We start from the raw sequence: 16,280 nt of genomic DNA, 5'->3' as shown, positions 1-16,280 counted from the left end.
GAGGTTTCATTTCTCTCTCATGCCGTCATGGCTGAAGCCAGCGCAAATTCCTACTATTTATCTGTCCAGGTTAAATGTGGGGCGTCCCTTGTTATAAACAAACAGTCGGTTAAATTCATGGTTCATGCATCATTTTCAGATCTATTAGAAGCGATTAATATACGAAACAACAATGTCATTGAACCAATTCACTGGCCATGCAAGCTGATAGTATTTTGGACGGCCAAATTGAAGTCAAAATGATTGAAATCGAAGTGTGTCAGCTGTATGGTGATTTGCAATTCATAACTTACATTTTGCCGGTACTATCAGTAGTTGTAGGCCAACCGATAACACCAAGATGGAATGCGTTTAAAGTGATGATGTGTCGCCAAGAATAGCTAGCATGTCCAGCAAAGTACATGGCCAGTGGCACGCGCACACTTCGTGCAGATCAGCAGCTCCTCAATGACGTGATCGACTCTCTCCAAGGTGAGGGCTTTTCGTGGCAGCCAGACGAGACTGTCAGAGGATGCGGTGAGCAAAGTTACTGGGCTGGAATTTAGTCAAGCTTGCTGATGCTTCTAATTGTGCATGTTACAAACACATTTTTATATTTTGATGATGATAGGCTATACTCTAGGCTGGATTTATATATTTTTTCCAATGCTACGTTAATTTGGCAGACCTAACTGGGCCTCTTTCGACAAGGCCTAGTCCTTGAGAGGTCTAATCATATTTGTATGAATAATTTGTTAACACTTATAGGCTATAGAGATGCATTCAGGTAATTAATTCATTTTTATATATCAACATTTTATACAAGTTGTACTTCCCATTGTGTTTCATTTATCATGGTTATAACAACATTGTAACATCTTTCTTTTTAAGAAACATAGTGTAGTTTTTCGCATGGAATAAGTAACTCTTGAAGCTCACATTAGGCCTAGAGCCTGCACAAGTGCCCCCTAGGACAATGTGGTAAAGTTCTGTTATTCCTTATTACTTAATGTTTATTTATTTTGTATTTATTTGCTCGATCACGCCACTTTTCTGGGGGGAAATATGTTAAACAGTGAATCAATTTTGCCTGGCCTTATCCTAAAATTGATTCAATTATTTTTTTCTCCTTCATCAATCTACACACAATACCCCATAATGAAAAGGCAAAAACAGCAAATGGATAACAAAACAAAAACTGAAATATCAAATTTACGTAAGTATTCAGACCCTTTACTCAGTACTTTGTTGAAGCACCTTCGGCAGCGATTACAGCCTCAAGTCTTCTAGGGTATGACGCTACAAGTTTGGCACACCTTTATTTGGGGAGTTTCTCGTGTTTTTCTCTGCAGATCCTCTCATGTTCTGTTAGGTTGGATGGGGAGCATCGCTGCACAGCTATTTTCAGGTCTCTCCAGAGAGAGGTCTCTCCAGTTTGAATGGGTTCAAGTCGGGGCTCTGGCTGGACAACTCAAGGGCATTCAGAGACTTGTCCCGAAGCCACTCCTGCGTTGTCTTGGGTGTGTGCTTAGGGTTGTTGTCCGGTTGAAAGGTGAACGTTCGTTCCAGTCTCTGGAGCAGGTTTTCATCAAGGATTTGACTGCACTTTGCTAGGTTCATCTTTCCCGGCTAGTCTTTCAGTCCCTGCCACTGAAAAAGATCAACACAGCATGATGCCATCGCCACCATGCTTCACTTCACTGTAGGGATGGTTTTGGGTAGGTGCCTGGTTTCCTCCAGACGTGACGCTTGGCATTCAGGCCAAAATGTTCAATCTTGGAATCATCAGACCAGAGAATCTTGTTTCTCATGCTCTGAAAGTTCTTTAGGTTTGGCAATCTCCAAGCAAGTTGTCATGTGCCTTTTACTGAGGAGTGGCTTCCGTCTGGCCACTCTACCATAAAGACCTGATTTGGTGGAATGCTGCAGAGATGGTTGATATTCTGGAAGGTTCTCCCATTTCCACAGAGGACCTCTGGAGCTCTGTCAGAGTGACCATCGGGTTCTTTGTCACCTCCCTGACCAAAGCCCTTCTCCCCTGATTGCTCAGTTTGGCCAGGCGGCCAGCTCTAGGAAGAGTCTTGGTGGTTCCAAACGTCTTCCATTTAAGAATTATGGAGGACATTTTTGGTACCCTTCCCCAGAACTCTGCCTCAACACAATCCTGTCTCAAAGCTCAACGGACAATTCCTTCGACCTCACGGCTTGGTTTTTGCTCTGATATACACTGTCAACTTTGGGACACAGGTATGTGCTTTTCCAAATCATGTCCAATCAATTGAATTTACCACAGGTGAACTTCAATCAAGTTGTAGAAATCTCAAGGATTATCAATGGAAACACGATGCACCTGAGCTCAATTTCGAGTCTCGTAGCAAAAGTTCTGAATACTTACAGTACCAGTCAAAAGTTTGGACACACCTAGTCATTCAAGGGTTTTTCTTTATTTTTACTATTTTCTACATTGTAGAATAATAGTGAAGGAATCACAACTATGAAATAACACACATGGAATCATGTAGTAACCAAAACAAGTGTGAAACCAATCAAAACATATTTGAGATCCTTCAAAGTAGCCACCCTTTGCCTTGATGAACCACACATACGGAGATCATCCGTTCACCTACTCTGCGTCTCACAAAGACATGGCGGTTGGATCCAAAAATCTCAAATTTGAACTCATCAGACCAAAGGACAGATTTCTACCGGTATAATGTCCATTGCTCATGTTTATTTGCCCAAGCAAGTCTCTTCTTCTTAATGGTGTCCTTTAGTAGTGGTTTCTTTGCAGCAATTTGACCATGAAGGCCTGATTCACGCAGTCTCCTCTGAACAGTTGATGTTGAGATGTCTGTTAAATTAACTTATTGAAGCATTTATTTGGGCTGCAATTTCTGAGGCTGGTAACGCTAATGAACTTATCCTCTGCAGCAGAGGTAACGTTGGGTCTTCCTTTCCTGTGGTGGTCCTCATGAGAGCCAGTTTTATCATAGCGCTTGATGGTTTTTGCAACTGCACTTGAAGAAAGTGCACTTTCAAAGTTCTTGACATTTTCATGTCTGAAAGTGATGACGGAGTGGCTTTTCGCTTTGTTTATTTGAGCTGTTCTTGCGATAATATGGACTTGGTCTTTTACCAAATAGGGCTATCTTCTGTATACCACCCCTACCTTGTCACAACACAACTGATTGTCTCAAACGTGTTAAGAAGGAAAGAATTTCCACAAATGAACTTTTAGCAAGGCACACCTGTTCATTGAAATGCATTCCAGGTGACTACCTCGTGAAGCTGGTTGAGAGAATGCCAAGAGTGTGCAAAGCTGTAATCAAGGCAAAGGGTGGCTACTTTGAAGAAAAATATATATTTTTAACACCTTTTTGGTTACTACATGATTCTATATGTGTTATTTCATAGTTTTTTTGTCTTCACTATTATAATAAAGAGAAATCCTGAAATGAGTGTCCAAACTTTTGACTGGTACTATATGTAAATAAGGTATTTCTAAAAACCTGTTTTCGATTTGTCATTATGGGGTATTGTGTGTAATATTGAGGAATATTTTTTTATTAAATACATTTTAGAATAAGTCTGTAACGTAACAAAATGTGGAAAAAGTGAAGGGGTCTGAATACATTCCGAATGCACTGTAAGTTTTCACACCCCTTTGTATTCACATCCAATTTCCTTTGATCATCCTTGAGATCTCACTACAACTTGGAGTCCACTTGTGGCCAATTCAATTATTTGGACATGATTTAGAATGTAGCACACCTATATGGAGCCAAATACAGGAAATTCCTTGATGAGAACCTGCTTCAGTGCAAACAGCCTTAGACTGGGGAGAAGATTTAAGTTCCAACAAGATAATGACCCCATGCATACACCCAAAGCAATGCTGGAAAATCTTCAGAACAAGAATGTGAAAGCCCTTCAGTGGCCCAGCTAAAGCCCAGACTTGAATCCCATTGAAAATCTTTGGAAAGACTTGAAGATTGTTGTTCACCGCCGCTCCCCATCTATCTTAACAGCACTTGAGAAAATCTGCAAGGAAGAATGAGAGAGAATCCCCAAATCCAGATGTGCAAAGCTGATACAGACATACCCAAGACGACTCAAAGCTGATACAGACATACCCAAGATGACTCAAAGCTGATACAGACATACCCAAGACGACTCAAAGCTGTAATCGCCACCAAATGTGCTTCTACAAAGTATTGACTCAGTGGTGTGAATACTTATGTAATTGAGATATTTCTGGGTTTTTCAATATGTTTTCATTATGGGGTGATGTGTGTAGATGGGTGAGAAAAAAATCTATTGAATCCATTTTGAATTCAGGCTGTAACACAACAAAATGTGGGATTAGTTGAAGGGTATGACTACTTTCTGAAGAGTTTAAACCACCCCTCAATGCCATCTGATGCTTGGTATTTCTAGGTGGATTATCCCTGTTCCTCTGTTGACAGTTGTTTGTGGTGTGTTCTCCTCAGGCCCACCCTCTCAGAACTCGAAAGATGACGGCCGGGGCCAGCCTGGGGAGATCTTGGGGCTGAAGCGCCCCTATGATGTCAGGGGGTTGCCCATGAGGGAGACACTGTCTGCAGCTAACTGTGAGGGTAAGTTTTGGAGTCAGCTACCTTCTAACAGCTCTAGCATGTACTTTATGTAGACTACAATGAGGTAACCAATGCTATTCTTTCTTCACTTCGACCCCTACTTCAGGTCTGATAGGCAGAGCCATATCTCACGAGAGAGACAACCCACACCCAACCCACCACATCCGTGGTTCCATTTCACAGGGTAAAGCAAATAGACCCACTCTTTTATTCCATCAGGGTATGGTCACCTCACCGAGTTGCACAATGGCTCGTGAAGTTTGTAACTCCTGTGTGTTTGTGTTCCTCCTCTCCTCCCCCCAGGTATCCCCCGTCACCTGGACATTCAGGATGGCTACATGAGACGGGAGGCCAAGCAGATGAAGAGAGAGGGCTCCCCGTCCCAAGGGACTGGCCAGATGGCTGAACCCATGAAGGGTCGAGAGGCCATTGTGCCCACAGTGAAGGAGGGGGGCCGATCCATCCACCTCATCCCCAGAGAGGAGCTCCGACTGATGCCCGAAGGCATGATGATGCCCAAGGCTGGCAAAGAGGGCATCATAGTACAGGTGAGTGGAATGTCACACTGTAGATGCACTGCACGTCAGTGCACACTGCCTCAGGAAATTAAAAAGCAACAAAAGTCACTATTGTTGGTAGAAAGATTCAGTATTTTTCATTGTCTTTTTTTCAGGGCACTCCTATGAAGCAGGAGCAGGGTAGCTCAAGGAAGGGGCACGACGTTCGTTCCATAATCGCCAGCTCCCCACGCTCCCACTACGGAATGCCCTCCCACCTGGAGATGCGGGGACCCGAGCAGCGGGGCCGCTACGAGGAGGGTCCTAAGGGCCGTCCCAGCGCTGTGGTCAACACGGCCAGCTCCATGGCTCGATCCTCGCCCCTGGCAATGGGGGGTGAGCAGGGTGGCAAGGCTCACCACAGCCCTGTGGGCTACGAGGAACACAAGGGCGGCATAAGGGCTCCCTACCCTGGACCTTCTCACCGAGGATCTCCCCTGTCAGGCCAGCGGCAGCATGAAGGTATGTCACACACTCAGTCCTGACTGTACACTGTCCTTGGGATGTGACAAATGGAAACATTTTCTTAAAGTTTAAACAGCTTTTTTATTATCGGTTTTCTGTTGTGAATTCACAATGCAGCTGCCAGCAAAAGTTTTGTCTCCCTTTCCGATGGTTAAGTGTTGCATTTCCTTCTCAAAGTATTGCCATACAGGACTTTGCTGCTCTCACTTGCCTTTCTCTGACATTTTTCCAACTGTTAGCAATGATGGAGATGTTGACTCAACATAATTGATTTCTCGACTCCCTGTGTCGAGTCCCATTTCTGAGTGTAAAGATAAACTCCTAAGATTGAGTATTTTTGGAACGGAGGAGACTGATTCTTTTCCGTACTTCCGAGAACACAAACACATCTTTCACAAACACATCTTTCACAGCGAGCTAGCGAGGGGCGGAGAGAGAGGGGCGGGGCACAATATAAGTAGTTTGGTCACCAGACAGACAGTCACAACCGTGCACTAGGCCTACCTATCCGCTATCAAAAGCTGTATCTCGCAATGGAATGCTTTATCTTACCATTTTGTGGCCTGCAATGTCTCGCAACTTCAGTAAAGCAGGGCCTATCATCAATATATAGACTAGGATATTTTACATGTAACAGACTGAAGACTGAACACACACTCGCATCATTAATGAAGAGCACGAGCAGGCGAGCCAGCGTGAGGGAGAGAGAGGAGGGGGCAGGCAGAAAGCATGTCTTGGTCATCTGTATCTCGCAATGTCTTGTCTTGCATGCCTCACAAATTCACCAAAGTTCACCTCTTCCTCTGGATTTATTTAAATTACACAACTTTCCCCAGGACTTTATAGCCTATTGACGAGTTAAGCTATAACGCAAAAAAATGGTATGTTTTGTGTGGGGGAAACTAAGATTTTCAGTTAGGGATTTTTCTTTACATTAAGGATTCCAACATTAAAAAGTTTAAACGTTCCTTCCTGTCTGTTCCTAGCTTGTCTATCAATGCATCTCAATCAGTTTTTTGCCCTGGGTTGAGTTGCTCTCCCCTAGTGTTAACATACCTAATATGAAGGCCACAGTGTGTGTGTTTTCTAAAGCATCCTGCTCTCTCCCATCTCTCCTCTCTGTGTGGTCCAGGCTCCAATAAGAACCAGCCTCAGGAGCGCAAGGCCACACCCACCCCTCGGGAGATGAGCTCCGGCAAGTCACCCCTGCCGGGCGTTGCCGAGCAGCAGGCCCAACAACAACAGGCGTCCCTGGTGTCGTACGAGCGTCTGCTGCAGGGTCTGGGGGCCGACGTATACCGAGGACAGATCCCCCTAGCCTTCGATCCTGCCTCCCTGCGTCAGGGCATCCCCATCGACCCAGGTACATAGTACACGGCTGGTCCATTCTTGTGTCCACTGTACAGTACACTACAGAGGAGCTACTTAAATAACTCTTCTGTCTGTTGAAAGGATGTGGTTTGGGGGAGGGATTATGGGACTTGATATGATGGCACAATATGATGGCATCTCTTTGTCTTCCTTCCCATTTATCAGCCTACTACCTGCCTCGCCACCTGGCCCCTAACCCTGGCTACCCTCACCCCTACCCCTACCTGATCCGTGGCTTCCCCGACACGGCAGCCCTGGAGAACCGCCAGACGCTGCTCAACGACTACATCACCTCCCAGCAGATGCACCAGTGGCCTGCAGCCGCCGCTATGGCTGCCCAGCGCTCAGACCTGCTGAGAGGGCTCTCGCCACGGGACCAGCCCCTCCAAATGCCCTACTCTGCTGCCCCACGCGGTGAGCCTCACTCTTGTCACAGTACAAACACACGCACACAGAAAGGAGACCTAGCTGGACCGGTGTAGTGTAATGTAGTTTTGACTAATGTTCTTCTTGCCTTCTCTTCCCCAGGGATCATCGATCTGTCTCAGGTGCCACACTTACCTGTCCTAGTCCCTCCCTCTGCAGGGTCTTCTGGCTCCCCCATGGACCGCATCACTTACATCCCCGGGGGCCAGGGAGGCTTCCCCACCCGGCCTTACAACACCTCCCCCATCTCACCAGGTACTGGACTGGACTCTACACACCAGCCATCGGCCTGGGAACAGAGGAGTTGTCTGTGTTTGAAAGGGTTGCTGTGTGACTGACTCATCTGTGTGTGTTTTGTTTGTGTTTCTCCTTTGCTGTAGTTGGGCCCCAACACATGAGCAAGCAGCACGGCACACCATCTACTGACCGCGAGAGAGAGAGGGACCGCGAGAGAGAGAGGGACCGCGAGAGAGAGAGGGACCGCGAGAGAGAGAGGGACCGCGAGAAAGAGAGGGACCGCGAGAGAGAGAGAGACCGCGAGAGAGACAGGGAGCAGGAGAGAGAGCGGGATCGTGAGAGACAGCGAGACAGAGAGCGGGACCGGGACAGAGAGAAGGGGATCTCTCATGGCAACGTGGAACATGCCCCCATCTGGAGACCAGGTGTGTAAAGATCTAGACACACTCTGCTATTACATTATTACGCTGTTATGTTATTACCATTATAGTAGCGCATTTACAGCACATGGTCTGTATGTGATGTGTATTCTGCTGTTCTATGAGATGAAAGATGTTACTCTGTGCAGTGTGTAATGTGAGTACTGTTTTCCCTCTGTTCCCTCACTCAGGCACAGAGCACAGCTCCGGTGGTAGCAGCAGTGTCAGGCCCTCCTCCCACTCCGGCTACAGCCACCAGCACTCCCCGGTGTCCCCTCGTACCCAGGACAGTGTCCAGCAGAGGCCCAGCGTCCTGCACAACACTGGGGGCAAGAGTCTGCCTGTCAGTGACCACAACAACCCTTCTGTGCTAAGGTAAGCTGTACGGTAACATGTCGGATAAATGGCTAAGTGTCTCCCACAGTATGTACCTTGGTTCACTGAATATCATGTGCTCCTTTCTGTGTTTCTTCTAAATATGATGTGCAGACTGTAGTGGGGGTTCATCTGTGGTTGGCATATTCACTGACTGTTTTAGTGATTGGTTTACCTCTTCCAGGTCCATGCCAGGCTCCAATCGCTACCCAGGCTACAGCCACCTCCAGAGGACCGGGATGCCTACTGAGGGCTACCCACCAAGCATGGACCCCAAGGAAATGGGCCGGGATGGTGGCAAGAGCAGGGGAGGCCTTCCTAAACACACCCAAGACCAACATGGGCCCTCTATATCCTCCAGCAAATCTGACCCCAAGCTGGCCAACCCTAACCAAGGGGGTTACCCCGTGCCCTACCCCCAGGGCTCTGCAGCCTCTTACCACTCAGGCCGGCCCCCACCTCACCTGCTGCCCCCCCAGTCGGATAGCCATGTTGGCCGCGGAGAAAGTGGCATGCCTAGTAGGGAAAAGACTCAAAACAAACCGATGTCCATTCAGGAACAAGAGCTCCGATCACTCGGTAAGACCACCATGACTGCGGCCAACTTCATAAACGCGATTATCATGCGTCAAATTTCTTGTGAAACGGGGATGCCAGAGACGGGCTCGCTCGTGGCCAACAGCGCCAGTGATGGTAAGACGCTCTGGATCCCAGGGTCCCCTCATCACCCAGACCCTCCCCCCGTTCGTCTGTGGCATATTGCACGCTGTGGTGGTTGGCATTATCAAATGAGTCCAATTCATTTTTACATGTTATGTTTTCATATTCTTTTTTTCAACACTATACTATTTTATCTTTTTTTCCTTGTAACTTAGAACTATGTCGTTTGTTTTTTAAATGTGGGTACTTGAAGACCACCAAAGGTGACCTCTGGATCCAAACTTGAACATCTAATATTATTATTTAACACATTTGACATTCAGAAGAAAAAGCAGAAACTGGAGCTGACTGGATATGGACAGAGTATTAAGGAGATGAAAGCGGCTGACGAGCTGGATAAATCAAATTATCCAGCTCGTTTTTATTCAATTACTATGTATTGACCATTATTATGGCAAAAATACAGAACTCAATTGGTATTTCCTTGAGAAAGATCCTAGGTGCCCTTTAAGGTATCACTCATTGAACATTTAAGCATAACACCCTTTGCTGCTTCTTATTTTCATTTCAGGACATGACGGTCTTCTATGTGGCATCCCCCATATTGCAGACTTAGTTTACCTGTAGTGTTCAAGAGTTCCAGATTAGAAACTAATCTATGAGATGTAATGTTGGTATCCTTATTAGGATTGTAGTAATTCTGTTCATATTTGATTAATAGTTAGTAATGACACCTTCCTTACAGACTCACCTCACAAAACCTCAAATGTGCCAGAAGTAAGGCAGAATATTGCTCGCTAGATTACCTAAATGACCTAAGCTTTCTTTTATGGCGTGTGACAGTCAGCTTCTCTCCATATAAACCAGTGTGAGTCGTGTAGAAGGAAATGTCCAGGCGAGCCTGCCAGTGTGCATCACCAGCCTAAAGCCCCACCAGCCACCAGAAAGACCCTCACTGGGGCTCCAGATAGTATTGTTCTTCCACTGGAGGGGGGTCGAGGTGGGGGGCAGGGAGAGGGCTTGAGGGGTGGTAGTGAGACCACAAAAAAAGATCCAGGGTGGAGGGGGGTGCTGCAACTTCAGGCCACAAAGTATCTGCATGCCCTTATTATGCCTCACTGTAATTTATGCAGATTTTTTCCACAACACCTCTCAACAAAACCTCAGACTTTTCCCATCACAAAAAAATGTTGATCTTGTTTTTCCACTTGTTAAGCTATGTGCCACATCAATATTTCTGACATGCATATAGGGCAAGTGTGTGCATGCAAAGCTCAGAGAAGTAGTGTGGTATAACAGACTGATATCTTTATATACTGTTGCATGTTCAGTATTGTCCATTAGGAAAAAGCTAGACCATACATTCACAATGCTACAGAGAGAAGACGGTAGTACACTATGAAGCTGGATTTCAAATGGACCGGAGACACTATTTTCTGAGCAACGGTAGCAACTGCCAGCCGAAGACAGTGTCATGTTGTTCCAAAGCTCTAGCAATAGAACAGATGTGTGTCTTCAACACAGTGGGACTCCAGGGAACTATGCTGCCCTCCAGGGGTGGACTGACTTACATCAGCTGCTCCAAAGATGAATGCTCTGGTGCAGAACATTTCCAGAGCACAACACACACTGTATGCGCATTGCGTACAGTTTCTGTAATGAAAGCCAGAGATTAGTCAAATTGGCTTAGGGCACTCCCTAAAGCCCCCTGGGAGAATGACCTCAAAATAGTTCCTCAATGAACCTTAACGACACTCTAGGGCTGTCTGAGAACGTCCTGGTCCATTTTAACTGGTACTATACTACAGCATACACACTTGTTGCTAGCACACTTTTTAAAGCAGGAAACCCATTTGATCTGCTGAAATCTAGGCCTATATCATAAATATAGAATGAAAAGTAGCAGCAGTGTTCGGTGGTCCTTAAATTTGGTACCATTTCTTCTAAACTCATAAATTGATGGACCATTTTATGCCACCGCCTAGCTTCTTAGTCCGATTTTTGGGGGTTTGAGATTTGTGCGTCTCTCCTTTGAGTAGAGTGCAATATGGAAATACGTCAATCGTGATCTAAAGTAGATTGTCAAATCCAACACACTGACAACACATAGTAGAGACAGGATTTCTGCAGAAGGGAAAGTGCCGCTGCGCTCTTATACACAGCAGATGTCACGCAATGTTTACAGAGCACAACGTCAGCTGTGCACATAATGGACTTGTTTTGAAAACAAGACATTTTTTAACGATGCATGTGTTTTTGTTTATTTTATAACAAGCTCTGCCTGTAAGCTGCCTCTATTCAAACTGGCCCAAGCAACTGAATTTCTGCCTTCTTTGTCCCCTCTGTGTGTGTCTGTGTACCTGGTGGTGCTGCTTAATTTGTGTGTGTGTGTGTGTGTGTGCACTCGCTCGCGCTCTGTATGGCTCCACCCCTGTGTGCAATCTGTGTGGGTGCTTGTGTGTGTGTTGGGCTGTGTCCTGGAACCTCAGCTCAACAAAAGATGATGCCCATGGAGCAGCACGGTCCGTACCGGCCTCCCTCCGAGGAGAGGCTGTCCCCGGGCCAGCAATCCCCCCTGATGAAAGGCAGCCAGAGGGTGGTCACCCTGGCGCAGCACATCAGTGTAAGCCCCCTAGTTAATGACATGGTGTTCATATTGATCTTAAAGAATTATTATATTTTACTGTATTATATCAGTGTTGCATTTACCATGATATGGATGAGTCAATACAGTTCTTCTCAGATCAAAGTCTTCTGTAGAAATTAAATGGGGTGCTTTTCTTGGGGGCTGACAAGTGGAAGGTAAAGATCTTGCTGAACGGGTTGGGGATGTGGGAGTATAGAACTCACTAGAAGTAGGTAGGTTTCCTCCTTGCTGCCTGTCGTGTGTCTGACCCTTGTCTGTGATGTTGGGTAACAGGAGGTGATCACCAAGGACTATACCCGGCAGAGCCAACAGGCCCAGCAGCAGTCCTACCACAGCAACCCAGTCCTGGACCTAACCCGGCCCCTCAGCGCTCCCCATGCCCTGCCTGCCTCCCAGGAGTCTAGTCAGGGACCTCGCTACACTCCAGAGAGGACAGGAGGGGAACGTACCCGAGATGGGTATGGCCCAAGACTGTGTGTTACTTCATGTTCACCCTTAGCGGGGTCGACACAATCGGATGCATCCGGTTTTCAGAGGAAATGGGAGAGAGCCTGTGCTGCGACTTCTGTTTCTGAATGTTAACAAGGCGACACTCCATCTTAACTCCTCCTCCACGTGTATTAGATTGGTTGAACAGTGCAGAAGAGAACATCCCACCTTTTTCTCATCAGGAGCAAAGTGTGGGGTGTCCGGTCAGGTGTATATTTAACGCCTGCTACGTTAGGTTACTTTATGTACAATATGTCTACTTACATGCTGACTCACGCGCGCATATTGATTTTGTCCATCCAGACACGACCAAGACACGCAGGTTGAATTAACAAAACTAACTCTGAACCAACTATATTAATTTGGGGACAGGTCTAAAAGCATTAAGCATTCATGGCAATTTAGCTAGCTTGCTGTTGCTAGCTAATTTGTCCTGGGATATAAGCATTGGGTTGTTATTTTACCTGAAATGCACAAGGTCCTCTACTCAGACAATTAATCCACAGATAAAAGGGTTACGTGAGTTAGTTTCTAGTGATCTCTCCTCCTTCAGGCTTGTTCTTCATTGGACTTTATATGGCTGTTGGCAACCAACTTTAAGGTGCATTACCACCACGAACTGGATTGGAGTGTGGACTTCAGTTCAGCTTTCCGTCACCCACGTGGGTATATGCTCCTAGAAACCAACGAGGAGATGGGAGAGGTTCTATGTTAGTGCCTGGCTAGGCAGAGGCTCGTTGATGAGCGCGAGCACTTTGGATGCAATGATTGAGTAACATGTATGTGTACATTTATTTTGCAACGCTCACAGGCGTTAACCGTGCCGTGTGGTCAGCATGTTACAATATACATGTACAATATACACATGTACAATATATCTACCAGCATGTGGAAATGTAGAAGTTGAATATTAACTACTATACTCAGACTACAGTGGCTTATTTGTGTGTGTGTGTGTCCTAGGTCTCCTCAGCCCAGGGCATCACCTGTCAGTATGTCTGCAGACGGCATTGAGCCAGTGTCTCCTGCAGGAGTTATGTCTGAACCAGATACACAAGGGGCCTCCTACCCCAACGAGCAGGGAGAGCAGGGGTAAGGCCTCATCCTACCTCCTTCCCTTCTTCACACAGCTAGTAGTCATTCAATCACTCTAACCCACAATGTCAGTTATGTACTCCTTATTGTTAACACATTTTCTTGACAACTCTTGGTAAAAATGTTGGGCTGTATGTTCTATTGTGTGTAGTATAGTAGTTCTCCTGATGCTAACCAGACGTGGACGTCTCTCCACAGCATGGGCTCTCGCTCCCCTCCCAACACCCAGCCCCCAGCCTTCTTTAGCAAGCTCACTGAGAGCACCTCGGCCATTGTCAAGTCCAAGAAACAGGAGATGATCAAGAAGATGACCGTGGTCGGCAGTGAAACTGATTTCAGTGAGTCCCACCCTCACAGTGACCGCATACAGCATTGATACTGTAGATACTATATTCATTGACAAAGAGAATATGCTTTAAAAAATATGATGTTTCTATTTACAGATAGTGGCCAGCCAGGAACAGAGATTTTCAACATGCCTGCCTCTACCACTGCAGGTAAGATAGAGATTGATTACCATGGGATATTTGTGGTGAGAGGTGGATTACTCTCAACCACAATGCTGTTGTATAACGTGCTTGGAGTAGTCCTAGTTTTTCTGTGATTTATGTACCATGGACTGTGCTGGCTAGTTTTTCTGTTATGTGATCAGGGTTGGGTAGGTTATTTTCTAAATGTAATCCGTTACTAGTTACCTGTCCAAAATGTTTATCAGTAACGTAACTTTTGGATAACCCAAACTCAGTAATGTAATCGGGTTACTTTTAAATTACTTTCCCCTTAAGACATTAAAATAAGATAAAATAATATTACCAATTGAACGACATCTGTTGCAGGATAAATCATAGCTGGCTGTTGCATTTTACTTTATGGTTTGGTTATGTAGGCTTCTTCTAACCCATCGCTTTCTACTACAGATAATATAATGATTAGGTTATATCTTTACATTAAAACCCAAAGTCTGTAAGATTGCCAGTCATTCCAATTAATTGAACCCCTTGATCTTCAAGAATAGGACTTGGAATTATGGAAGTATAGATTAGCCATATAGTTTTAGAAGACATAGCTTGGACTGTAGCCTAGAAAAGCCTATTCCTGTTTTCTTCCTGTGACCCATCCAACACATTTGGTGTGTCATCAGTCTCTGACTTATGGTCAGACTCGCTCCGGCGGAACAAACTTGCACCTTTTTTCAATGCTGGATTGAAAGTCATTGAGAAAACAGAAAGGTGGAAGTTTTTTTCCCGCGAACATCCTTTCTGAATTTAAAAATAATCCTAGAAGTAATCATCTAGTTTTTCGAAGGTATCTGTAATCTGATTACATTATTTTGGCTTGTAAGAGATTATTATAAAAAAAATGATCCGTTACATGTAATAGTTACTCCCCAACTCTGGTGACTATGTAGTGGTATAGATCAGCATGTTACAGTAGAGAGGCTCTCCTCCAGTTTGTATAGATATGGCCATGTGCCCCTTATGAACCCCTAGCAGACACAGCTAGGCTTCGGGCTGAAGCTTTAGGGCGTGTGCATCAGCTAGGCTACTCACAGGAGACTGGAGAGCAGTAGCTACATCCCGGGTGTAATCTAAAGTACACCCCACCCTCTCTCTCTCTCTCCTCTGGAGACTCCAAACCTACATAATACCCACTGACAAAATCTGTGTCTCTCTTTCTCTCTGAGGATGTGCTGCCTGGTTTACTCTTCTTCTCTGCTGTTCCACTGCACTCTTTCTCTCTGAGGATGTGCTGCCTGGTTTACTCTTCTTCTCTGCTGTTCCACTGCACTCTTTCTCTCTGAGGATGTGCTGCCTGGTTTACTCTTCTTCTCTGCTGTTCCACTGCACTCTTTCTCTCTGAGGATGTGCTGCCTGGTTTACTCTTCTTCTCTGCTGTTCCACTGCACTCTTTCTCTCTGAGAATGTGCTGCCTGGTTTACTCTTCTTCTCTGCTGTTCCACTGCACTCTTTCTCTCTCCCCTTCCTTTTCTTTCCCTTACTCTTCATTCTCATATTGGCTCTTTTCCATTTCAATTCTATTCGACTCTTTCTTGCTCTATTTATTTGTATCTCTCTCTCTCTCCCACTACTGAATGCCTTGGTTATGTCCCTCACACCCTCTCTAACCTCCACCTGTCCCCTCTTGCCTCCCAGGACCTGTAAGTATCCGCAGCCACCCGGCTCCTGAGGCGTCCGGTAACACCATAGGCCTGGAAGCCATTATCAGAAAGGCCCTGATGGGCAAGTATGATGACCAGGCCGAGGAGCGCCCTCCCTCCTCCAATGCTATTAACTCCATAGCTGCCAGTGTGCCTGCCGCTAATCCTCTCGCTGACGGACGGACCGAGGACTCTTACTCACTACAAGGTGTGATATTACCCTTCAAATCTCCCTCTGTCATAAGCCTCCACTCAGTTACAGGCTAGGGGTATTTTCTCTGTGCGTTGTATGTACTGGTGTTCATAGCAGGCAGTATTTCCAATTATGAAGCCGTAATGTATGTGTAAAATAAATATTGTAAATACAATATATAAATATTGTATTTAGGCTACTTAATTAATATTTGTTAGACAAGTTTTTCACAGTTGTAACTTCAGATGTATGGAACCTGCTATGTAGATAAATGTGGATAGAATTGGTCAATTAACCACAGGGCTGGGTTTTGTTCCCTTCTTCTGCCTGCAGGTGGGGGGAAGCCAAAGGGTAGCGGGCGCTCTAACGGGCGGAAGGCCAAATCCCCCGGGCCGGGCCTGTCAGGGGGGGAGAGACCCTCCTCTGTGTCCTCTGTCCACTCTGAGGGGGATACCAACCGCCGCACGCCCCTCATCAACCGTGTCTGGGAGGACCGGCCCTCCTCCACAGGTACTGCTCCCCCTCTCCTCCCTGCCCATACTGCACCTCTCACATCTACACCATCTCATCCTCCACTGCTCATATTCAGCTGC

General features: G+C 45.9%; 1 protein-coding gene across 1 annotated transcript in view; it reads left to right on the top strand.

Moving 5' to 3' along the window:
• LOC115111193 (nuclear receptor corepressor 2-like) overlaps positions 1-16,280 on the top strand; it is a 178,232-nt gene that overhangs the window by 157,339 nt on the left and 4,613 nt on the right. The window contains 17 exon segments of the mRNA XM_065011528.1: positions 4,470-4,595; positions 4,702-4,779; positions 4,899-5,143; positions 5,269-5,614; positions 6,750-6,980; positions 7,154-7,402; positions 7,517-7,669; positions 7,795-8,076; positions 8,262-8,445; positions 8,630-9,138; positions 11,595-11,728; positions 12,026-12,210; positions 13,205-13,333; positions 13,535-13,674; positions 13,780-13,833; positions 15,490-15,702; positions 16,021-16,197. Of these exon segments, the coding sequence (XP_064867600.1) occupies positions 4,470-4,595; positions 4,702-4,779; positions 4,899-5,143; positions 5,269-5,614; positions 6,750-6,980; positions 7,154-7,402; positions 7,517-7,669; positions 7,795-8,076; positions 8,262-8,445; positions 8,630-9,138; positions 11,595-11,728; positions 12,026-12,210; positions 13,205-13,333; positions 13,535-13,674; positions 13,780-13,833; positions 15,490-15,702; positions 16,021-16,197 (3,435 nt within the window).

This window comes from Oncorhynchus nerka, linkage group LG27 (assembly GCF_034236695.1).
Source record: "Oncorhynchus nerka isolate Pitt River linkage group LG27, Oner_Uvic_2.0, whole genome shotgun sequence".
Taxonomy (NCBI): Eukaryota; Metazoa; Chordata; class Actinopteri; order Salmoniformes; family Salmonidae; genus Oncorhynchus; species Oncorhynchus nerka.
This window is presented reverse-complemented; position numbering and strand designations above follow the sequence as displayed.